The sequence below is a fragment of the Heloderma suspectum genome, chromosome 5 (genome assembly GCF_057233095.1).
Source record: "Heloderma suspectum isolate Gila_16-S chromosome 5, 16-S_ref, whole genome shotgun sequence".
NCBI lineage: Eukaryota > Metazoa > Chordata > Lepidosauria > Squamata > Helodermatidae > Heloderma > Heloderma suspectum.
The window spans coordinates 64,465,684-64,491,596 of record NC_139462.1 but is presented as its reverse complement, the minus strand read 5'-3'; the positions used below and the strand labels follow the sequence as shown (position 1 = coordinate 64,491,596).

At 42.6% G+C, this 25,913-nt stretch overlaps 1 protein-coding gene across 3 annotated transcripts in view; it reads right to left on the bottom strand.

Moving 5' to 3' along the window:
- The window catches only part of DCLK2 (doublecortin like kinase 2), a 126,938-nt gene that overhangs the window by 53,922 nt on the left and 47,103 nt on the right, over nucleotides 1–25,913 (bottom strand). For 2 of the 3 annotated variants that reach the window (XM_084856253.1, XM_084856254.1), the window contains exons 5-6: nucleotides 22,129–22,179; nucleotides 16,702–16,796 (exon numbers count right to left, since the gene is read on the bottom strand). In XM_084856253.1, the coding sequence (XP_084712379.1) occupies nucleotides 16,702–16,796; nucleotides 22,129–22,179 (146 nt within the window). The remainder of the gene's footprint in view (nucleotides 1–16,701; nucleotides 16,797–22,128; nucleotides 22,180–25,913) is intronic. The other variant, XM_084856256.1, reaches the window with a different exon arrangement.

Genomic DNA, 25,913 nt, shown 5'->3' with positions numbered 1-25,913 from the left:
TGACTCTGTTTTATTGTCACAATTAAGGCTGGAAATAGTTCCTTGGCTGAATGCTGTTGTCCATTTTTGCAACACTATAACATCCTGTTATACATTTTTACCAAAATCAAGATCTTAAGTCTTTTCAAAACATAGGAAATTATATAGTTGGACTCTCAATGGAAATCCAACCTAACAAGTATCATCAGACTTTCCTCAGATTTTAAAACAGAGTCTTCAAAGATCTTCCGTACTCTTGTGGGCATGTAGCAGCTTAGTAGCTCTCTAAAGATCCTATTTTTCAAAGGGTGGTTGATTAAAACATATGTCTTTATGGCTGTTTTGTGCTAGAATTATAACCCAGTTCATATATGGGGTGGCCATTTGAGTACATGACATAAATAATGAGGTTGAAAGATTTCAGTCACTTTTCCTCAGAACAATTCTTGGGGTCCCTATGTGTTGTACTTAGAAACTGGATTAAACTCCATAACATGTACAGCTTGGATGTCTATCCTATGTAGATGGTTTAAATTTTATTTTTTACCAATAAGACTCTTGCTACTGTTCTATGATCTAGCAAAATTCTTATAGAAATGGTTAGGTGAAGGTTAGGTATAAAATCATGTGAATGAGTATTTCTCCTTGAACTTTTTTTCTCTATGTAAGGAAAAGGCAAAGGAATTTTTGCTGCTAAGATTATACAATATTGAACAGCAAAAGTTGACATCCTTGGCAGTGAAATATTGTTCTTATATTTTTGCATTCAATTCCAAATTGGGAGTAAAGGGGCTAATTATTTAAGAACTATTTATGTCTATAAGCCTTGGGTTGCACTTACATTGGCCCATTAGCCCATATGAATGTTCTACCATCTGCCATGTTAGAGAGGAGATTCAATACGGATTCTTAATTGCAACCTTATCAACCTTGTGGTTCAGGGGATTTAGAGACTGTAATACGTGTCTTACTATACTGTAATTGCTATGAGGATATTAGGAAAACTGACTACACCTTTATTACCTAAGTTGCCTGGCAGAAATAATCTGCTTTATGTATCTTATTGTTAGCTGACACCATCCCTGTAGTTAGTGGGAAAGTTGCTTTTTTCCTGTTGTGGTTCAGCTGATAACCCAGTCAAAATGTTTTTGATTTTCTCAGAGTGGACATAATACTATTTTATATGTCTCTGTATATATAATTGATTGCTGTATATGTCTTTGTATACACATTTTGTATACCTTGTATTTTCAATCTGGTCAGACCATAATAAACAGATTTGGATTTGTTGCAGCGATATATACAGTAAAACTCCAAAACAAAGCAACTCTGTTCCACAGTTCTTCATCTAAATGTACTTTTGAGATTGTGATAGTTAAATTTCCTTTCCAGCTTATGTTTCTGTCATTCACACCATTTTGATTGCATTGCTACTATATGAAGCAAAAACGAGTGTATCTCTTTTCTTGTTGTTGTTCAGTCATTCAGTCGTGTCCGACACTTCATGACCCCATGGACCATAGCACGCCAGGCCTTCCTGTCCTGCGCTCTCTCCCCGAGTGTGCTCAAGTTCATATTCATTGCATCCGTGATGCTATCTAGCCATCTCATCCTCTGCCGTCCCCTTCTCCTTTTGCCTTCAGTCTTTCCCAGCATCAGGGTCTTTTCCAGAGAGTTTCCTCTTCGCATTAGGTGGCCAAAATATTTGAGCTTCAGCTTCAATATCTGTCCTTCCAATGAGCACTCAGGGTTGATTTCCTTTAGGATTGACTGATTTGACCTCCTTGCAGTCCAGGGGACACGTAAGAGTCTTCTCCAGCACCACAGTTCGAAAACATCAATTCTTCAGCGCTCAGCCTTCCTTATAGTCCAGCTCTCACAGCCATACATTACTACTGGGAAAACCATAGCTTTGATTAGACGGACCTTTGTCGGCAAGGTGACGTCTCTGCTTCTTACTATGCTGTCTAGGTTTGCCATAGCTTTCCTCCCAAGGAGCAAGCGTCTTTTAATTTCATGGCTACAGTCACCGTCTGCGGTGATCTTGGAGCCCAAGAAAGTAAAATCTGTCACTGCTTCCATTTCTTCCCCTTCTATATGCCAGGAAGTGATGGGGCCAGATGCCATGATCTTAGTTTTTTTAATGTTGAGTTTCAAACCAGCTTTTGCACTCTCCTCTTTCACCCTCAACAAGAGGCTCTTGAGATCCTCTTTGCTTTCTGCCATTAGGGTGGTATCGTCTGCATATCGGAGGTTGTTGATAATTCTCCCGGCAATCTTAATTCCGACCTCTGATTCATCCAACCCGGCATTTCTCATGATGTACTCTGCATATAAGTTAAATAAGCAGGGTGACAATATGCAGACTTATCGTACTCCTTTCCCAATTTTGAACCACTCGGTTGTTCCATGTCTGGTTCTTACTGTTGCTTCTTGACCCTCGTACAGGTTTCTCAGGAGACAGGTAAGGTGGTCTGGTACTCCCATCACTTTAAGAATTTGCCACAGTTTGTTGTGATCCACACAATCAAAGGCTTTAGCGTAGTCAATGAAGCAGAAATAGACATTTTTCTGGAATTCTCTTGCTTTCTCCATGATGCAGTGAATGTTGGCGATTTGATCTCTAGTTCCTCTGCCTCTTCGAAACCCAGCTTGTACTTCCGGTAGTTCTCGGTTCGCATACTGCTGAAGCCTAGCTTGTAGGATTTTGAGCATCACCTTGCTGGCATGTGAAATGAGCGCAATTGTGCGGTAGTTTGAACACTCTTTGGCGTTGCCCTTCTTTGGAATTGGAATGTAAACTGACCTTTTCCAGTCTTGCGGCCTCTGTTGAGTGTTCCAAATTTGTTGGCATATTGAGTGCAGCACTTTAACAGCATCATCGTTTAAGATTTTAAATAGCTCAGCTGGAATACTGTCATCTCCGCTAGCTTTGTTGTTACTAATGCTTCCTAAGGCCCACTTGACTTCAGTCTCTAGGATGTCCGGCTCAGGTTCAGTGACCGCACTATCATGGCTATCAGGGACATTCAGATCTTTCCTGGATAGTTCTTCTGTGTATTCTTTCCACCTCTTCTTAATCTCATCTGCTTCTGTTAGGTCCCTGACTTCTTTGTCCTTGATCATGCCTGTCTTTGCACAAAACGTTCCCTTGAGATCTCCGATTTTCTTGAAGAGATCTCTAGTCTTTCCCATTCTGTTGTTTTCCTCGATTTCTTTGCATTGTTCATTTAAGAAGGCCTTCTTGTCTCTCCTTGCTATTCTCTGGAACTCTGCATTCAGTTGGATATATCTTCCCCTTTCTCCCTTGCTTTTCACTTCCCTTCTTTCCTCAGCTACTTGTAAAGCCTCATCAGACAGCCACTTGGCTTTCTTGCATTTCTTTTTCTTTGGGACGGATTTCGTTGCTGCCTCCTGAACAATGTTACGGACCTCCGTCCATAGTTCCTCAGGCACTCTGTCTATCAGGTCTAATCCCTGAAATCTATTCCTCACCTCCACTGTGTATTCATAAGGGATATGATTTAGGTCATACCTGAATGGTTTAGTGGTTTTCCCTACATTCTTCAATTTCAGCCGAAATTTTGCAACAAGAAGCTCATGATCTGAGCCACAGTCTGTTCCAGGTCTTGTTTTGACTGACTGTATAGAGCTTCTCCATCTTTGGCTGCAAAGGACATAATCAATCTGATTTCGATATTGACCATCTGGTGATGTCCATGTGTGGAGTCGTCTCTTGTGCTGTTGGAAAAGAGTGTTTGCTATGATCAGCATGTTCTCTTGGCAAAACTCTATTAGCCTTTGTCCTGCTTCATTTTGTACACCAAGGCCATGCTTGCCTGTTATCCTGGTGATTTCTTGACTTCCTACTTTAGCATTCCAATCCCCTATGATGAAGAGGACATCTTTTTGTGGTGTTAGTTCTAGAAGGTGTTGTAGGTCTTCATAGAACCGATCAAGCTCAGCTTCTTCGGCCTCAGTGGTTGGGGCATAGACTTGAATGACTGTGATGTTGAATGGTTTGCCTTGGATTCGTACTGAGATCATTCTATCGTTTTTAAGATTGTACCCCAGTACTGCTTTTCCCACCCTTTTGTTGACTATGAGTGCTACTCCATTTCTTCTAAGGGAATCTTGCCCACAATAGTAGATATGATGGTCACCTGAATTAAATTCGCCCATGCCTGTCCATTTTAGTTCGCTGATTCCCAAGATGTCGATGTTCAATCTTGCCATCTCATGTTTGACCACCTCCAACTTACTTTGATTCATTGATCTGACATTCCAGGTTCCTAAACAAAATTGTTCTTTACAGCATCGGATTTTCTTTTCACCACCAGACACATCCACAGCTGAGTGTCCTTTCGGCTTTGGCCCAGCCGCTTCACTCTTTCTGGCGCTACTTGGAAATACCCTCTGCTCTTCCCCAGTAGTATATTGGACACCTTCCGACCTGAGGGGCTCATCTTCCGGTGTCATCTCTTTTAGCCTTGTGTTACGTTCCATGGGGTTTTCTTGGCAAGAATCCTGGAGTGGGTTGCCATTTCCTTCTCCAGTGGACCACATTTTGTCAGAACTCTCTGCCATGACCTGTCCGTCTTGGGTGGCCCTGCACGGCATAGCTTATGGCTTCACTGAGTTACGCAAGCCCCTTCGCCACAACAAGGCAGTGATCCATGAAGGGGATCTCTTTTCTAGCATTCACTAATATTCCACTTTCCTAACACTCCCAGGGTTTACACAGAAAACTAGGTGGAATCAAGGGGCTGTATCCAACAGGGTCATTTCAGTGATGGGACTTCTTCCATCAGTGGAATCAGGAGGGGGCGATTCCCCCTCCCCCTGCACACCCTCAAAATCTGCTTCAGAAAGCTGAGAAACCTTCCAGAGCAGATCTCCAGGCAGTCCAGAGGGCTGCAGATAGAAGGAAAGAAGGTAGAAGGAGAGGAGGTGGCAGTCCCATTTGTCACTAATAGCATGGACATGAATCCAATCCACTTAAATCCAACACTGTGCTAGCAGAAGTCTGCTTGCACAATGTTGGATTTAGGTGGATTGGATTGATGTCCATGCTATTAGTGACAAACTTTCTTTTTAACTAGAACCCTCTTCAGAATGACAGTGCTGGTAACGTAAACCAATGTGTTACATCATTATTCCTCTTATTTTTTAAATATCTCTGGGGATTTTAAAACATGTTCAAAAATTCTAAAGTATTTAAAATAAAGGGCTGGATCCAGCCTGAGTCATGCTTAAAGTAGATTCACTGAAATCTATGGACATATAGATTTCATATAGAAGCATAGAATAGTAGGGTTGGAAGGGGCCTATAAGACCATAGAGTCCAACCCCCTACTCAGTGCAGGAATCCAAGTCAAAGCATCTCTGACAAGTGGCTGTCCGGCTTCATCTTGAATGCCTCCAGTGTGGGGGAGCCCACCACCTCCCTAGGTCATTGGTTCCATTGTTGTATTTCTGTAACAGAAAGTTTTTCCTGATGTTCAGCCAGAATCTGTCTTCCTGTAACTTGAGCCCATTATTCCGTGTCCTGCATTCTGGGATGATCAAGAAGAGATCCTGGCCTTCCTCTCTGTGACAACCTTTCAAGTACTTGAAGAGCACTATCATATTGCCCCTCAGTCCTCTCTTCTCAAGGCTAAACATGCCCAGTTCTTTCAGTCTCTCCTCATAGGGCTTTGTTTCCAGTCCTATGATCATCTTCACTGCCCTCTTCTGAAACCTCTCCAGTTTGTCTGCATCCTTTTTAAAGTGTGGTGACCAGAACTGGACACAGTATTCAAGATGAGGCCTAACCAGTGCTGAGTAGAGGAGAACTAGTACTTCACAGGATTTGGAAGCTGTATTTCTATGAATGCAGCCCCAAATTGCATTTGCCTTTTTTGCAGCCACATCACATTGTTGGCTCATATTCAGCTTGTGATCTACAACGATTCCAAGATCCCTCTTGCTTGTAGTATTGTTGAGCCAAGTATTGCCCATCTTGTAACTGTGCATTTGGTTTCTTTTTCCTAGGTACAGAACTTGGCATTTATCCCTATTAAAATCCCTATTATCCCTGTGGTTTTCTGCCCAGTGCTCCAGTCTATCAAGATCACTTTGAATTTTGTTTCTGTCTTCCAGGGTATTAGCTATCCCACCCAATTTTGTGTCATCTCCAAATCTGATAAGCATGCTTCCCTATAAGCCTATAATGCTTCCCAGCCCCATTTTAATCTTCACTGTATTCTCATTTAAAAGATTATCACATGAATTTCCACCACTTGTCACAGAATGCTCAAAATACTTCTCTAGCCTGAGCTTGGGATATGTAAAAAGAAACTTGGACAATAGAAGAGAATGCAAGGTGAGCATTTTTTTCTATCACTGCACATTGTCTGGTTATGCAGCAAAATATTTTAAATCATTTCACCAGCAACAACAACAATAATTGAACTGGCAATGAGTTTTTTCTTAAGGTTTCCAAGAATACTAAGATGTACTAAAAGCAATCAACAGTAACGACATCATCAATACAATAAAAGGCAACAATAACTACATTGTCTGCCAGTACATCTTAGGAAGTACAAAAATAACACTGCCTGCCAGACAAATATGCAAAAATTGCTGCAACAGCATCTGAACATTTGTTGACAATGATGCTGTTGATGGCTCCTACACCAAAATAATACAGCACAGTTCTTTTAGGTGATATTTTTGAATCAGACCCAGAAACAAGGCAGCCGAGATAGATTATTATTATATCGGATATTATTATTAGTAAGCAGTCTCCCACTAACTTCTGTTATTTTATTTGTTTTAAAAGCATAGGTAATCATAACATAAGCCTCCTGAAAAAGAAAAACATGGTATGACTTTTTTTTTAAGGGGGGGGTATAAGTTTACAGACGACAGCAAATAAAACTGTCGTCCGTAAATCACTGCAGCTTCAGTTAAGTCTCACAGAAAAACAGTGTCCAAATGGAACCTTTTAGAATCTATTCAGATCATGTCAGTATTTTTTAATCAGGTTAATCCCCATTGCAAGTCACTAGAAATTACTGCATATAGTTTTGTCCAACTGTGTCAGAAGTAAGAGTGAAGCAAGAGTCTTGTATAGAATGGGTTGGATCAAAACTGCGGCACGTGGAGCTGGGCTGGTTGAAGCAGGCCTCCCCCCAACGGCCTCTCTGGACATTAAAAAATGTTACACAACTCCACTCATGGAAGGTGCACCCACCTGATTTTGGGGGAATCCCCCCTTGCCCCCCACAGAGCCCAACCCAGTCAGCAAGATCCCCAGACTCTGTGTTGCATTTTCCAGGGGTTGGAGGGCTGCCAAGAAGAGGAGGAGATGGGACAGTCTGCTTTAACCAGCCCAGTTGCACATGCCTAAATCTGGATCCAACCCAATATTTTTATCCAGATCAGACAGCAGAAAATACATCTTATACATGCTTATTACCACAATATGGTTACCATGGGTGGGTTTACACAACACACTAAGTCACCCTGTGAATAAGCTACACAATGTAGGCTGTTCATGGAACAACCCACAGTGAACCTGACAGACAATTGGGTTCTCTGTGGCTTGTTACCTCATTCCTTCCCCCATTGTCTTTTAGCTGGTATCTCAGGACCCTTCACAGTAAAACCCATTTGTCTCCCCCTTCCTGTGTCTCTTTAAAAAATCTGGAACTTCAAAAATGCACAATTGGGGCTGTGTGTTTTTTCATCCCCGGAGATTTGTGCAAATCTGTTCCCTTTGTTTTTATTTTTTGTCAGTCTTTTGGAATTGTGCAAGTGCTCTTTACAGCTGTCTGATACGTGTAGTCTTGCCCGGTCAATTTCCTTGTCAAAGGGAGCAGTGAAGTGGAATAGGGAACAGACATGGAAAAAGACAAGTCGAGACTGCATATAGGCTAATTTGCGCACATTCGCCAGGGACCAAGTGCCGAGCTGTCACTGGAGAAGCACCAGGAAAGGGGCAGGGAACGACAAAAGTAGGAGCACCAAAAAGGAGACAATATCTCCCCCTTGGCTGTGTGATCCTGTCACTTTTAAGTGTTGGACTGACATTTCTCAGTGCCCTCCACCTTTTCAACACTTCCCTGAGCCTTCAGCTACTAGAGAAAGGGGAGATCTGAACTCCCCCACCTTTTTGTGACTCCCTCCTGGCGCACTTATTGCTGCAGTTACTGCAGGTCCATGACAGCTCTAGAAAAAAACGTTTGCTCTGTTTCATTCTTATTTATTTATTTATTATTGCATTTATATCCCGCCTTTTTTCCTCTTGCAAGGCACCCAAGGTGGCTTACATTATCCTCCTCCTCTCCATTTTATCCTCACAACAACAACCCTTTGAGGTAGGTTGGGCTGAGAGTGTGTGACTGGCCCAAAGTCACCCAGTGAGCTTCCATGGCCGAGTGGGGACTAGAACCCGGATTTCCCAGCTCCTAGTCCAACACTCTTGCTTTATTTTTTCCGTAAAGCTATGGAAAGTTGTGGATATTTGGGGACTGGGAAATATATGCCAGTTTGATGTCTAGGAAGTAAAGAGAGGAGAATTCTGCACACCTGCAGTAAAGAAGCAGTTAATGCAGGTGCCCAAGTCCCCCTCTATTTACTTACATGCCAGTAGAGCTATGCAAAATTCCCCTCCATTTACTTCTTAGTGATCAAAGTGGCATATATTTTTCACTCCCCCAAATGTGCAAATTTCATGATTAAAAAAAAAAAATAGCACCTTTTGGTGTTCCTACTTTTGCCACTCCCCCCCCCTAGTGCTTTTCCATTAACAGCAAGTGTGTGCAAATTAGCCTATATGCAGTCTCACCTTGTCTATATCCATATCTGTCACCCACTCCATTTCACTACTCACTTTGACAGCTGAAACAGACAAGGCAATTGACCAGGCAAGACACCATATATCCGATAGCAACGAGAGTGCACTTGTGCAATTCCAAAAGACTGACAGACAAACAAACAAACAAACAAACAAACGATCTGTGCAAATCTCGGTGAAGCGGCTACGGTCGCTCCAAAGTGCCAGATGGGCGTTGGTGGAGGGGCTGTCACTGGCAGCAGCAAGGGCAAGATCACAAAGAGCAGCAGGGTTTTTCGCTGCTCTTGCTGAGCAGCTCTGTAGCGGATTCCTGCAACCCACAATGAGGTTGCTCTGACGACATGACAACCTATTGTGGGTCAAACAACCTCTAGAACAAACCATGGGCTGACAGGGTGGCTTACTGCCCCCAAATCCTGCAGGAAGCAGTCTGGGTTTGCCCAATGCCTTATCGTGGCTAGTTACCCACAATGGTTATTGTGTCATATGAACCCAGTCTATATAACGGGTGTTGAACCTCTTTTGCTCTGAAAGACAAATTCCATTTCAGAGAAGTGCTTGGGGCCGCATTCCAGCGCTGGGTGGGGCTGAAGGCAAAAGACGCAGCAGCAAATTACCAGCATATTTGAGCATAAAGCACTTACTGCCAGTACTTAAGCCCTAGGAAAGGCATCTCCCCCCCCCCTTTTTGAATGGGGAAAAACTGCAGAAAAGCTGGAAAGGGATGTGGCCAACTGGGGAACCTTGGAGGGCTCAACTGGGACCCCAGGAGGGCAGGATTTGTCCTCCCACACCTGAGTTTCTGCACCCCTGCTATGATCTATGATCTAACCTAAAACGAATCCATCTCTGGGGGTTTGATACTGGGTAGTGCAGGATATAGTGAGCCATAATTTCATGTGGCCACATATATAAAGGCTGAAGATTATCAAGCTTTGGCATATCCACCATCAACATCCAAGGCCTGGGAGGTGGCCATTTTCCTGTCATCACCCCCCACTGCCACTAGGGTCAGGAAATGCAAATTGCCCAGCTGTCTAGCAGACAGATGGTCCGCCCCCTACAGATACCCAAACTGGCTCCAAATCTATTGTATTTTCAGCATATTTCAGAAAAATCACAATCTTCAAGCAAAGCCTCCGGCTATTTAAACATGTTATTAATGGATGAGTGTACAGTTTATTTATTTATTTATTATTAAATTTATTACTCGCCCATCTGGCTGGTCACCCAGCCACTCTGGGCGATGCACAACATACAATAAAACAGTTTAAAACAATAAAATTCTACAATAAAAACATTTTCTAAAATACCCTAACCCACTCCAAATGCCTGCCTGAACAGCCACGTTTTTAATGCACGATGGAAGCTCATTAAAGAGGGGGCATGGCGGAGTTCCCTAGGGAGGGAGTTCCACAGAGTGGGGGCCACCACAGAAAAGGCCCTCTCCCTCGTCCCCACCAGTCTAGCTGTCCTGGCTGATGGGACAGACAGAAGGCCATCCGAGGCTGATCTTGTTAAGCGGCCTGTCTGCTGCTGCTGGAGGCGCTCCTTAAGATAGGCTGGGCCGGAACCATATAGGGTTTTAAAGGTCAAAACCAACACCTTGAATTTGGCCCGGAAAACAACTGGTAACCAGTGCAACTCCTTCAGCACTGGAGTGATGTGATCTCGCCGGCGGCTGCCTTTAATCAGGCGAGCCGCCGCGTTCTGTACCAGCTGCAGTTTCCGAACCGTCTTCAAGGGTAACCCCACGTAGAGCGCATTACAGTAGTCTAAACGAGAGGAGACCAGGGCATGTACTACCGATGGGAGCAGATGGTCGGGAAGGAAGGGGCGCAGCCGCCGTATCAGATGGAGTTGATACAGCACTGTCCGGCTCACAGCTGACACCTGAGCCTCCATGGACAGCTGGGAGTCCAAAATGACCCCCAGGCTGCGGACCTGGTCTTTGTTTCCAGTTCTCTGGAAGTCAACGTTTAGGCAATATTTGGAGCTTTAACCAATACATAAACTGTGATTTGTGCAACTCTAGCTTTAATAGAGGGGACCCTGACTTCTGCATATACAACGAAGTCAACACAAAGTAGCTTTTAAAGAACAGATTTTGTGCTCTTTACTAGTAAGTTTAAATCGGCTTCATATGATAACTGGGTGATGACTTCCCCATAAGGAAATGTAACTGCTGGATCTACAAAATTGCTACCCTTGCCATAAGTGATGTTCAGAACTGATATGGATAAATCAGGATCCATTCAAAATAAACAAGAGTTATATAGTTTCTAATTGTCCGTCTTCTGCTTTCAGAATAGTAAAACACACACACACACACACAAAGCACCCATTGTCCTATATTGTTCTGGATTTAATTATTGTGGTTTAATTGCCAAGTTTTTGAATGAATCAGCAATTCAGCACTTGTGCCGAGTAGCAAAAATGAAGCCCCACAAATTATAGCGAGTGATTTCCTTTCCTTTCTGAGCAGGCTTTCCAGTGAAGACTATTAGGGGGTGGCGTGGATGTGTTGTGGAAATGTGGCATTTTTCTGGTGAGCAGTAGCACTCTGAAATATATATGCATTACTGTATACACCACATTTGTGTATAAAGCCAATCCTTTAAAACAGCATCATATGGGGATCTTCTGGCAATCATAGTTATTTAATAGGCAAAAGGAAGCCCTAAAAATCAGCATGTTTTCAAAATAAAACCAAACAGGTTTATTGCAATTCAAAGGAAGCATTAACATATAAATCTAAATTACAATGGACAGAAAAAATTAAGGTGTTCAGCAGATTATTCCTTACCAATTTTGCTAGGATCTAATTACAAAATGACCAGAAAAAAAAGAGAAATTGGGGAGCTTTTATTTATTTTTATTTATTAAATTTCTGAATCGTCCATCTGGCCGGTCAACCGGCCACTCTGGGCGATATACAATGGTACAATTTAAAACAGTAAAATTATACATTAAAACAGTACCCCACCCCACCCCAAATGCCTGCCTGAATAACCAAGTTTTCAGTGCATGGCAGAAGCTCATTAAAGAGGGGGCATGGCAGAGTTCTCTAGAGAGGGGGTTCCACAGAGTGGGGGCCACCACAGAGAAGGCCCTCTCCCTCGTCCTCACCAGCCTAGCTGTCCTGGCTGATGGGACAGAGAGAAGGCCATCCGAGGCTGATCTTGTTAAGCGGCCTGTCTGGTGTTTCTGGAGGCGCTCCTTGCCTATAAAGTTCTTCTTTAACTCTGCCATGCTTGAGCTTCAGCGTGACTAAATGAAAACATGACAGAACTATCTAGACAATGCAGAGCAGGGGTCACCTCTGTAGCCCATGGCCTCTATGCAGCCCTCGGGTGTCCCCTCTGTAGCCCTTGGGTGCCCTAGCTGCCCTCACCCCAAATTCCCTGTTCTACTTTTTTTTCATTTGGGGCCTAAAATGAACTTTTATCAGCCACCTCTCCCCTCCTAGCAGGGACAGTAAAGCCTCCCCTGCACAGGGCAGGAAGATTTAAAATCCTGATTACCAAGATCCTGATTACCCATGCAGGGAAGGGAAGGTGGAGTTGTGTGTGTGTGTGTGCGCACGCATGTATGACAGAGAAAGAGAGAGAGAGAGAGAGAGAGAGGTGTCTGTGTCTGAGACAGAGAGATACAGGGAGGGGGAGAAGGCTATGCTATGCATGTGTTTGTGTATATTTGTGCATGGAGGGCTTTAACCTCACCGCCCATCCCAGTGGTGTGTGTGTGGTCCCCAACTGCCTACTCAACACCTCATGCAGTCCTTGAGGGCCGTACAAGTTGCCCATCTCTGGCCTAGAATATCAATTCTGCTGCAATAGATAAATAGCGCATTTTACAGCTGTGTTACTGCCATTAGTCCCTTATTTGTTTACACCATGTTGCTTAGGGTAAAAGGGACAAAGCCTGAGTCTTCCTGCCAATCCAGTACACACATACACACACACACTCCAAAGAGGCTAGTAAAAACTAGTTAATGGAAAAAAACATCTTTCCATGCTGAGGCCTTCTCTGGAGCTCCAGCTCGGGGCTTCATGGCATGGGGTTATCTCAGCTTGTCACTGATCCGACATATGAAGCAGGGCATACGTTTGATTTGGTCTTTGCTCCCAGCTGTGAGATGAGTGGTGTGAAAATTGAGGGGGATCCAAGTTGTCATGGTCAGACCATTTCTTGGTCGAATTTGAAAACATGGCATTACTTCCCTCCTGCGGGACTGGAAGACCCATCTGGATGGTCCAACCCAGGAGACTGAAGGAATCCAATGGATTTCTAAACCTGTTGGGGATTTTCTGGTGGAGAAAGCTGGTGATCCAGCCAAGACCCTAGTCTCACTCTGGAACAGTGAGATGCAGCGAGCCATTGATTTGATCACATCTGAGTACCATAGTGTCCACTCACTATACTGGGAAGCTGCAGGCTGAATGTCGGCTAGAGTGAAAATGGAATAAGACTCGAAATGAACATGAGTGAGCACGCTTTAGAGCACATAATCATGCCTACTGCACAGAGGTGCAGGCAGCAAATTATGGTGCTGTCTCCATTGTGTCCTCTGTCCAGCAGAGCTCTTTCAGGTGGTTTGGGGGTAACACTCTCTCCAATGAATGGACCCTTGGATCCCTCAAGGACATGCTGTGACCTTTTTGCATTGCATTTTGAATAGAAAATAGCTTGTCTCCACAGTGAGCCTGTTGCTGGTGCAGCTCCAGTTGAAGTGTCTGACACCACCACCTAGTCTGATTATGTAGATCACTTTCAGTTGCTGCAGCCTAATATTGTGGACAAGGCACTTGCAGCAATGCAGCCACCCATGTGCCTTCTTGATCCTTGCCCTTCCTGACTAATAAGAGCTAGCTGGGGTGGGGAATGACTGTTTGGGTCAAAGAAGTGGTAAATGCTTCTTTACATAGATGGGTGGCTCTTGCTGCTGTCAAGAAAGCTGCGATGCAGCCACTCCTGAAGAAACTCACTCTGGACAAATGTTATTTGATAACTACCATCCAGGTACTAATACCCCTTCTTTGGGGATTAAGCCCCAAACCCCAAGATTAAGCGATTTAAAGATTAAGGATTAAGACCAAGATTATGGATTAAGACCTAAAAACCAAGAGGGTCTTAGCAGGGCAACTACAGGCACCCTTGGAGGATACTAATTATCTAGACCAATTTCAATCTGGGTTTTGGCCTGGTTACAGGACTCAATCAGCCTTGGTCACCCTGATGGATTACCTTAATTGAGAGTGGGACAGGAGTGTAACTCTATTAATTCTGCTCAGTTTCTCATTGGCTTTTGACCAAAGCATCCTCCTGGACAGGCTCTGTGGGTTGGGCATTGGAGGCACTGTGTTACAGTACTTCGGGTTCATAGAATCATAGAATAGTAGGGTTGGAAGAGGCCTACAAGGCCATCGAGTCCAACCCCCTGCTCAATGCAGGAATCCAAGTCAGAGCATCCCTGACAAATGGCTGTCCAGCTTCGTCTTGAAGGCCTCCAGTGTGGGAGAGCCCACCACCTCCCCAGGTAATTGGTTCCATTGTCGTATTGCTCTTACAGTCAGGAAGTTTTTCCTGATGTTCAGCCGGAATCTGGCTTCCTGTCACTTGAGCCCATTATTCCGTGTCCTGCACTCTGGGATGATGATCAAGAAGAGATCCTGGCCTTCTTCTCTGTGACAACCTTTCAAGTACTTGAAGAGTGCTATCATATCTCCCCTCAGTCTTCTCTTCTCAAGGCTAAACATGCCCAGTTCTTTCAGTCTCTCTTCATAGGGCTTTGTTTCCAGTCCTATGATCATCTTTGTTGCCCTCCTCTGAACCCTCTCCAGTTTGTCTGCATCCTTCTTCAAGTGTGGTGCCCAGAACTGGACACAGTACTCCAGATGAGGCCTAACCAGTGCTTAGTAGAGGGGAACTAGTACTTCCTGGGATTTGGAAGCTATGCTTCTATTAATGCAGCCCATTAGCATTGGCCTTTTTTGCAGCCACATCACATTGTTGGCTCATATTCAGCTTGTGATCGACAACAATTCCAAGATCCTTCTCGCTTGTAGTGTGGTTGAGCCATGTATCCCCCAACTTGTAACTGTGCATTTGGTTTCTTTTTCCTAGGTGCAGAACTTGGCATTTATCCCTATTAAATGTCATTCTGTTGTTTTCTGCCCAGCGCTCCAGTCTATCCAGATCACTTTGAATTTTGTTTCTGTCTTCCAAAGTATTAGCTATCCCGCCCAATTTTGTGTCATCTGCAAATTTGATCAGCATTTCCTGCACCTCCTCCTCCAAGTCATTAATAAAAATGTTGAAGAGCACATCAGCAAGGATGATTTCAGACAGTAACATTGGGTGGCTATTATGGTATGAGGTTCTGCATGGTATTATCTTGTCCCTAATGTTGTTTAATATCTATATGAAGCCACTGGGAGCAGTCATTAGGGGCTGATGACACATAGCTCTATCTCCCTGTGAAATATGAATCAGGTGAGGCTGTGCAAATCTTGGATCATACCTAGAGTCAGTGATAAGCTGGATAAGGGCCAATAAAGTGAAACCGAATCCTAATAAGATGGAGGTCCTGTGAGAGTGGTTCCTGAGTCCTGGAGATAGGCTTATTGCCTGTTCTGGATGGGGCTGCACTCCATTTGAAAGATCAGGTTCGTAGTCTGGGGGTTCTCCTAGATCCATCTCTGTTGCTGGAGGCCTAAGTGGCCACAGCAGCTTGGAGTGCCTTCTACCAGCTTTAACTATAGTATAACATTATACTATACAATATAGTATAGGTAGTACATCAGCTATGGCCTCTCCTGAACAGGGACAGCTTGGCCACAATGGTACTGGGATTAGCAACCTCAAGGGTGGATTACGTCAATTAATGTACCATTTGTACATTACACGACGCTTTATGGGAGACTATCTTTAAGGTTGGTCCAGAAGCTGCAGCTAGTAGAGAATGCAGCAGCTCAGCTGTTTTGGGGAGCTATCCCTTTTCTCACAGTTCAGTGGTATCTATACAATAGCTGTATTTGGGAGGTTAGTTTTTGAACGGCATAAAATCCTGTTGGACATTTTCCCAGAAACATGGGTGTTGGGAATACATTCCAGATACAGACACAAGTATTGTCATAAACTTTAATCTAATTCAGATATATCAGTTAAGATTACTCAGATCCCAAGTGAACAAAGCACAGCTGGTGTTTACACCCAAACAGCTGCATATTATAGAGATAAAATAGGGGATTTTCAATCATCTTTAAACATTTCAAGTTTTTAACACTTCTTTCTTAATTGATTGTTTTTGATATGCACTAAATATGAGCAATCAAACGTCACATGTAAAATTGCATATATATGCCTGGTTAGGACTCTAAGGTTTCTGTTTTTACTGCTTTGATTTTGCTCTCTGCTGGTTTTATTGGATTTTAGGTGGTTATGTTGTTACATTGTTCTTATTTTTAATGTTATGAGCTGCCGGGTGTACATTTACACATAAAGGTGGGGTATAAAATTACTATAGAGTATAATTAATGAATAAGAACAATAAAGGATCAGATAGTGCTTGCTGACTGGATTAACAAAATTTCTCTAATTGCTAAACTCAGATAAACCAGTGAAGAAAATCAAAACTATAATAATAGATTAACTTATTCATTGCAATATGGCTACAACCTAAAAAAGTTTAAGTCATCTGTAATGATTTTCAAGCACTGTACATTGTAATGGATTTTTTAAACATCAGTTTGATGTGTATTACAATGGTGGTTCTCTCCAACCGCAAAGTCAGTATTCCAAATATGAATAAATATTCCAAAGAAGAAGTGTGTGTGTGTTTTTTAAGTGGAAATGGGGCAAATCTATCTAAAACATACCTTGAGTCCTTGAAAGCTTCCTGGACTTGTTGGCGAGGAGCTAGAAGATTTTGTAGATTTAGGAGTAGAAAGCTGGCTGCTTGAGGCTCCATTGACTAATGGGAATAACCAAGTCAAAGAAAAGAAATGAAGTTATTATTACAAATATAGCAAAAGCTGAAATTCCTGTTAAGATGTGATGTGATCCTTTTATAAACCCCCCCACTCATCTATGTTAAATATCAAAAGTATGGACACAGCATATTCCCTGGTGACACACAATAACAGCCTACTAGGAATTATCTCAAGAAGGTCAACAAAGTAGGCTGCTCAAGGGCTTATTGAAACCCACTCGCCAACTGGCCCTGTTTTCCTCATTCCTCTGCACAGTTTCTGTCCTAGTCCTCTTTATTTGGTGGTTTGCTTTCAATGGCCCATGGCCATCTCAGTGGTGCTTTTCTTTCAAAGGGGCCTTCTTCTTTTTTTTTTACTGCTCCTCCCCAAGCAGCTCTGCCTGCCTTCTCACATATAGGAACTTCTGGCAATTGCAGTCAGAAAGTCCTTTTCCACAAACCCTGTATCTTTGTGGGTTGCACACAAGAAAATTTCACCAGATTTGATTTTCCCATCATAGTGCCATGACAGTTAAAGAAACTGCACCTTGCTAAATTTTTACCTTCTATGCAACAAAGATATAACCTCAGGATGTGGACCTGGCAGCCCTATCCTACCTTAGGTCCCAAGGCCTCAGGGCTCCAGCTTTTAAAGCTCCCTGTTTTCTCCACTTATTTTCTGATAATACCTCACTGCCTGCAGTCAAAGCATTAGCTAGATTTCAAGTGCATCTTACTGGCTCTTGGCCCTAATTGTCATCCTAGCATTGCTAGACCTGGTAGAGTTCTCCCTTCTACACAATTTTCAGACACAGGAGCATGGCAAACCTATGGCCTCTTCGCCCATTAGTCTCCAACCTTAAAAGCTCCTTTGTCTGTCTACTTCTCTACTGCTAACAACTTGCAGCCTGTCCTGTCCCTGGGCCCTATGTGAACCCTTTTCCTTCCCCCTTATTTCTTAAGCTCCATAGCTCTGCCAACCAATGTTTCATCAGGTTCCTATTTGTCAGTAGGAATAGAGAAGAATTTTGGTGAGTTCAGAAATGAAATCCTGCAGTTTGAAAAACTCCATGCCATTATTTATTATAATTATTATGAGCTGAGCCTACCCTTCCCAGTTTTCCTCCTGCCCCCATTTCCCAAATTTAACAAGTTGGGGCAAGGGAGAGGAGAGAAACAGCTGCTGAAACTAATGCCAAGGGCTCGAAGTTGTTCCTGCATTGCTGACATGAACTCTGGGAATGCAGTTATTTTATTCCTCCTGATTCATTTACCATGAGGAATTGGAAAAGCACTACACTTTCCAGACTGTTTTTCTGCAATGGAGTGTCCAAACCTGCTCAGAAACTTTCACTGCAGAAGCTGCAAAGAAAAATTAGCCAGATATTTTAGCTGCTGTTTTTTGTTCTACTTCCCTATTCCCACCAGCCACAACTAGGTAAGGAGGGTAACAGGAAATGGTAAACTGGCAGAGAAGCGGGCTGATTATGGTGGAGGAACTCCTCCAGACTGGATTTTTCTGAGGCTTTTTGGAAAATTCTTCAGAAAAACCAGAGCTTTTCCCCACGAACTGTATCCAAAAAGGCTTGGAAAAACCCTCATTTTGAATCAAATGGATGAATTTAACTCAACTCTGTTTTTTGACCCTCTACACCAAGGATGGGGCACATGTCACCCCCGCTGTGCCCAGAATTTTTTTTGGGGGGTGGTATTATTATTTTTAAAGGCATTCTTAGTGGCTATGGGGTGCCCAAAGTGTCAAATTTAGCTTGCAAACAAGCTGATTTCCACCCTTTTGATGCTCCATAACTGCTACAGATTTTTATTCTCTCCTGCCAAAATCATCTTTGTTCTTAGAATCTAAAATTTATTTCTTCAGTTTTTACTGACCCCTTCAGTTTCCTACCATTTCTGCCTCCCCGCCCCCCTCAGGTCGTATTTATTCAGTACATTGCCTACTCTTCCCCCTTCCTTTAGCCACACTAGCTTTCAAAATTCTTCCAACTAAGTTGTTCAATCCTTCAAACTCTTTCTTGCCTATATAGCTTGTCCTGTCCCTATCAGAAGTTTTAATCCCTGACCAACTGATTTCTCAATGACAATATGTGAATATTCTATGGTGCTTGGTACATTCTCCCAGGAGATAAAGTGTTGATGAACATTCCAAGATACCACATCAGGTCAATGAGTGCCTGAGAGCTCATCACTGCCATAAAACAATTTAGTATGTTAGACTGTGTCAATTAAAACTGCCAAGAACAAAGCTTGATTCTTTTCCATGAACAAAGAAAAATAGTCTAGTATAGCCTACTTCATATGATTATTTCTCTTAAAGAAAAACAAATGCTTGAAAATGCTTTTCTCATTTGCACACTCTTCTGTGTTGAAGGCTTTGACAAGGACCGGCTTGCTATTACTGTGTTTTTTAAAATATGAATAGATTTAATAGTTGAATTTTGAGGGGCTACTACACATGTGAAAACAGTAAACAAAATAAAGATAATTTCCCCCCTCTACTTAGAGTCTGAATCCACCAGATCTGTTACATTGCTTAAGACTGTAATACATGACATCTATTAGCTTATCTGCTAGATGAACATATTGACCACGCTTCCAACAACATGGTCCATAATTCGATGAGTGCCCAGGGAGAAGAAAAGGCAAATGTTCCAAAGAGTAAGATCGTTTTCAGCTACAATTCAGTTAAGTGCTGTTCCTTTAAGAAAAAAATGAGTCTGCCAGCTAGACATTTGGTTTCCATGGAAACATTAGTTACCACCTACACTTTTTCAGCTGTGTAAAGAATATCTATAATGGGTAACAGAACATTCATTTAACAAGCACCATTGTTTTGCTTTGTGAATGCTTGCAGTGATGAACCTGTCTGAAAACCAAGTATTCCAAACTAGTTCCTCTTTAAAAAGAATTTTATTTTTAATTCCTCAACATTTAAGAACCAAATTGTTCATATGATGATAGAGAATCTAATACTTTTTCCTGAAGTTTTAGGCATCAGATTCTAAGATGTTCTAGAGAGAGTGAGCACTTATTTTTTATAGGAAGACTAAGTGCCAAAACAGGCATTGTTTTAAATCCATACCTGGCAGCTACATCTCCCCCCCCTTTATTTCAGAATAAGTGAGGGGATGATTGAGCCCCTAGCATGGGAGGTAAGGGGATTTTTAAGCTCTGGGTTGGGCACCCTGTGCCTATTCTAGAGTAAAAATTAAAAAGACATATCCTCTAGATGTGGATTTAAAGTAATGTCTGTTTTGGCCCTAAGCATCAAACTACACATTAATTACATAGCATGTAGCTGACCTCTTCTTGCTTTCTTACTCAAGAGTAAGTGTGTGGTGCCAATTCAGGTCAGGATCAGTGTGCACCGGGGCAGACGATTAAACCTTACTGCCCCCCCCCTGGCATTTGCTTCCCGGAATCCCCCCTCCCCATGTGAGGGTTAAAAAAATAAAAAGGTCTCCATTGGCTTAATAACAGAATTTTCTTCTTTTAATCCTCATGTGTACAGGGTGGGGTGGGTGGTAAGAAGAATTTCAGGAAACAAATGCCTGGGGAGAAGGTTTAAATCTCCCCTCCCAATGAGTGCTGGTCCTGATTCAAATTAGGTCCTATACACGTCTGAGTAAGAAATCAAGAGAGGGCTTAGCTACACACTACATGTAACTAATGTAATGTGTAGTTTTGACCTTAACTCTGTTGCTGTTTTCATTTCATTTGTAGACCTATGTTCAACTTCTGAAAAGGCTGTTCTGCAGTAGCCTTTAAGATCAGTGACCTATAACAAAGAAGTGTTTTTGACTTTCATATACTTTATCCTCTTATGCACTCCAAACATTGCTTCTTCTGAGCCATCTTTACTCACCTGGCACACAAAGCAAGGCAACCATTAAAATGCACAAGATATTCTTCTCTCCTTGGTGCTACAAGAAATGGGGTGGGGGGGACTGAAATTCTTTCACTGTTATTAACACACACAGCTTGGGGACATCAGACTGAGCCAAGGTTCTTTATCCAATTGGCGAAACACAGAAACCCCACCCAGCCCAAAGCACTGAATCTGTGAACTCAACCATGATACAAGCAAAAATCTTCTCTATGAAATCCCAGTAGCTGGACTGAAACAGGAGTGAATGGTGGCCTAGCACAACGTACAACTCATCTCCCAGAAGAGCACATGGGAAAGAGCAAGCAAGCAATCACCACACACAAGAAAATACACAACAGAGTGATTTGCATGATGCACACCCTTTATTTGGGGTGTACATACGATGCCATGGTATTGTTCTGCAATTTACTTACCCATTGTTAAAGAAGTCAACTGCAGCAATTGTACAAAATCAACTGCCAACACATCATCCTCCCTTCTGAGCACCTAGTCTGAATTAAATACCTAGTCTTGCAGGCTCAAGATAGGCACATATGTTTGTAATATTCTCAATTTATACCAGCCTTGTATTTCACAATTTGCCTGGTCACCAGAGGTGACAAGAAATTCAATGCAGGCAAATGACAGGATTCACAGATCTGTGCTAGCCATACAGCCAACACCAAACTGGAAATGCAGTCCCTTAGAAGGCTAGCATTTTTTTTGCTGGCTAGTAACTTTTGCAGACTTATTTACAAAGCTGATTATACTGTGAGTGGAAGCCTGTGAGCTTGATTCAACTACATTTGTATATTGCAAACCAGATATTATTAAACTTGGATGCCATCACTAGTGCTGAATAATCAACTGATGTACAAACCCGTGTCCATAAGTCCGTAGCTGAAGTAACTGGAATCTTACCACAGATAACTTTCTCTAAATAAGTAAGGGCACAATCCTACGCCTGGCTGGCTGGGGCATGCTGGGAATTGTAGGCCTTTTCTCTGTCTAAACATGCATAAGTTTGTGCCCTAAATGTAGGATTTTAAAATATGCTCTCTTTCTCCATTTAGCTTTTTAAAACTCTGAGTTGTAACTACATACACCCAAATCTGAATTTCGCTGTAAGATGCCAGAAACTTTGGTGCTCAGAGGACACTGGTTATCTCACAGATTTATAAACATATTGCTCCAGTGCTGCTTGTCTGCTAGTCAAATTATATCTTAATAAATGTAACTTTACTGTACTATCCACAGATGTCTGACTTAATTATTCCTTAAGGTCTCATTTTCTAACATCTAACATAGAGATAGGCTAAACCCATCATGCCTTAATTTTGCAAATCACAAAAATGTACAGTGCAATGTAATATGCACACAGAAATAGATGGAAGGGATAACATAAAAATGTAGGAGTGGTGGTACAAAGCCATAATAGCAATGGCTCACCTGGGGATTTTGCTGAAGAGTAAGCACTGGAGTAGTGGCCACTCCTCTTTACTGTATTCATTCAAATGACACAAAGGAAGAAGACAGGAGAGAAGTTATTCATAGACATGAAAGGAGGAAAGGTCATACACATACAAAAGAAAAGGAAAAAAAACACAAATTTGTTTCCTAGCAAGGTTTGTAGTGGACCTACGTTTACTTCTATGCACAGTCCTCTTTAAGGTAATTCAAGAATATAAATGCCAATTCAGACAAATTAGATTATATGGAAATGATGTTGTGGGAAAGATAAAGATGCCATGTGGAAAATGGGATAAAATCAGGACCTCAGAAGAAGCACTGATTATCCTACACATAATTTCTTCATAGTAAATTTCACTGAAGTCAATTATTTACTGCTGAACAAGACTTAAGGACTGAAGCCTAAACTGTCAAACACACTGAATGGTCAGCCCTTTTTTATATCCTAGGATTTTGTGTCTGAACTACACATGATACTTCAATATGCTTTCTGTTTGTGATCAAGTTGTCAGGTAATTGCCCTCTGCCAACCTGCCAATTTCAACTTGAATTATGTGACTCTCATTACCAGGTTCTCCCTCTTTCATGTTCAACTGTTGTCATTCTATTACTACACTACACAAGTGAAAGATGCCATCGAAAAGTAGAGGGAGAGAATATGCATGTGATACACTCTATGGGGACCTTGTAACCTTTCATCTGGAAGAAAGCCTCATCATAGCACTCTGCAGTAAGAAAACCAATAAGTCTGTCTTACAGAATTCAGATCTGGCAGAGAGGCAGATTTACCGGTTGCAGCTGTCACCTAAGGATTTATACATTTTTTAAAAAATCTCCTGTTCTAACCAACAGCGCTGGGCCATGGTGCTCAATCAAAAAGTTACCCAGCAGTCAACAGACAGCAGTGTTGTCTGTCACTTCTGCACCTGTGAGGGAACCACTTTCCCTAAAACACTAACATTTCAAAATACTGGTACTGGAAGGGTTTTTAAAAAGATAATTAAAAACACAATTGGATAGAAGCCTAATATGACCTAAAGTAAACAAGAACTTGGGCCAAGTAAGGATGGAAAAAAAAGGGACCAAGAGAAGGAAGGAGGATGAGCTTTGTGGCAAGGGAGCCAACAGATGAGGGGATTTAGGAACCAGTGGGCCTCAAAAGGACATGTGCAGCAGAGGAAATGACTAGGCTTAACCTTGTGTGTGATGTTACACACATACGCACATGGAGTTTGTAAGTATAATAATGTGTTCCTGTTATAAGTGTATGGTTATGGTGTCTCCAGAGTGAGAATGGGATGAGTGACAGGAAGAATGATGGATGTGAATATGTGTGATGACTGGCTGAGTGAGTGAAGGGGTGGTGAAGTGTGCGTGTTATACAAGCTGGATGTTATGGTTGTGTGAGTCAGACAGGGTTTAGAACAGAGATAGGGATCAGAGATAGGGAACTGAGAGACAGAGGTCTGTGGGGATTGTTAAGTGTATGATTAGAGAGTGTGATTTGCTGTATGGTGTATGAGAGAACATATATTAATAGAACCTTTAAGAGTTGCTTATTTACTGCTCAACAACTTATTTGCTGTAATTAATAAAGTTTATTTTGTAATTAATAAAGTTTATTTATTTAACCAAATCGTGTGCCTTCTGCTCTTGGCTATGTAAGTGGAAAGTAATAAAGGAAACAATGCAGGTGATATTACGAACAAGTGGGTCCTTGCAGATAGAGGACTGAGTTGAAGCTGAGCCTTAAAGGTCCTGGTGGCAATGTGATTGTGTGTGGGGAAGGTGTTTCTGTCTGGGGTGAGAAAGGCCTTAGAGAAAGGGTATTCTCACTGTTAAAAGGCAGGAATACTGCAGCATGCAACTGCATTTATTCATAGTCATCCTTTGTTATCCTTGTTTCTTCCTCCAAAATTTCTAATGTCATCCTCACTGTCTATTTTAGATTGTAAGCTCCCTGAGGAGAGGGAACTCCTTTTTTCTTTCCCTTTCCTTATGACATGCTGAATGGCACTATTTACGCTGATGGTGTTAGATAAATATGAAGTCGGGATCAGGGTGGGACAAAGCCAATGTGAGCAGATAAGAGAAGATGGGACAGCTGCAGCTCAGGTTTATAGCTATGACATACTATAAATCATCATGTAAAGAACATGTTTTATTATTAACATTTATATACTGACTTATTTGCTAAAAAGCTATCAAGGCAGTGTAATTTAACACAATAAAACCTTAAACCAATAAAAATAAGACCATTAGAAACTGTAAAATGTTAGAACATTAAAGCTACTACATAATTTAAAAGTCTAAGGGAGCAATCCTAGGTGGAGAGGCAGCCGCCTCCAAATTCAGAGGCAACTGCCTATCCAGTGCATGGCGGGAGAAGTGTGGAGGGGATTGTCTCCTCCGCGCTCCAGCCACCCTGCATTTGTGGCTAGATGGCTAATTTTGGCTGTCTGGCCACAGGACACTGGAGCATGGGGTGGGGAGGCCGAACAACACGTAGGAAGTGTTGTAACGGCACTTACAAACTCCCCGCCCCACCCCTGGGAACGCTCCTTCCCCCTGCTCCACACTGCTCTTTCGAGCGTGAAGCGCGGGGATGATCCGTGCTGCCTACAAGGCGGCGGGGGAGGGGTTGGGGAGGCGGTTCTCCGGGCACTGACCAATCCAATGGCCATCTAGCCGCTGTCTAGAGGCCTTAGGGTTGCGCCCTTAATTAAAAAGATGTGTCCTCACACCTTTCTAAAAGACAAGAGACCGAAGGCCCATTGTAGTTCTTTACTGAGCACATTCCACAGTTTGTTAGCAATGCTGGAGAAAGTGTGCCAAACAAACAGGCCTCTATTGGTAATGGTGCCCTCAAAAGGGCCTCTCATGCAGGTCACAATACTCAGGTAGGTTCAAAATGCAACAGGTAGTTGCTTAGATAGCCAGGTCCTAAGCTTTTTAGGGCTTTAAAGGTTAAAACCAACACCTTGAATTGATCCTGGAAACCAGTTGGTAACCAGTGAAGGTCTTTCAAGGCAGGTGTAATATGGTCCCGATACTGTGAACCCGTTACCAGCCTAGCTGCCACACTCTGCACCAATGTTAACTTCCAGACTACCCTTCTTCAAGGGTAGCCCCACACAGAGCACATTGCAATAATCTAAATGTGATGTAACCATGGATAACTGTTGCCAAGTCAGACCAACTCAGGAAGTGTCGCAGCTGGTGTCTAAATGCACTCCTTGCCACTGCCACCACCTGAAGATCCAGAGACAGCATAGGATCAACGAGCACTTCTAAGCTACAGACCTCATCCTTAGGGGCAGTGCAACCCCTTCAAGAACAGGTTGAATTCCAGTCCCCACGTTAGGCTTTCTACTCACCAATAACACCTCCATCTTGTCTGGGTTTAACCTCAGCTTGCTCACCCTCATCCAACCTATTATCGAACCCAAGTAATGTTCAAGGGATTTGACTGTTCCTTGGTGTTAGGTCTCTTTGCTGTTAACAGCATATTGATGGCACCTTACTCTATATTCCAGCCTTCCCCAACCTGGTGCCCTTCAGATGTGTTGGACTACAACTTCCATCATCCGCCAGCCACCATGGCCATCTGAAGGGCACCAGGTTGGGAAAGACTCACATATCTTCACCAGACTTAATATGACTGCACTGGCTTCTTTTCCATTTCTGAGCACAATTCAAAGTGCTCAGTTTGATCCTTAAAGCCCTTTAGGGGTTAGGTCCACTGTTCCTTGAGGACTGCTGGT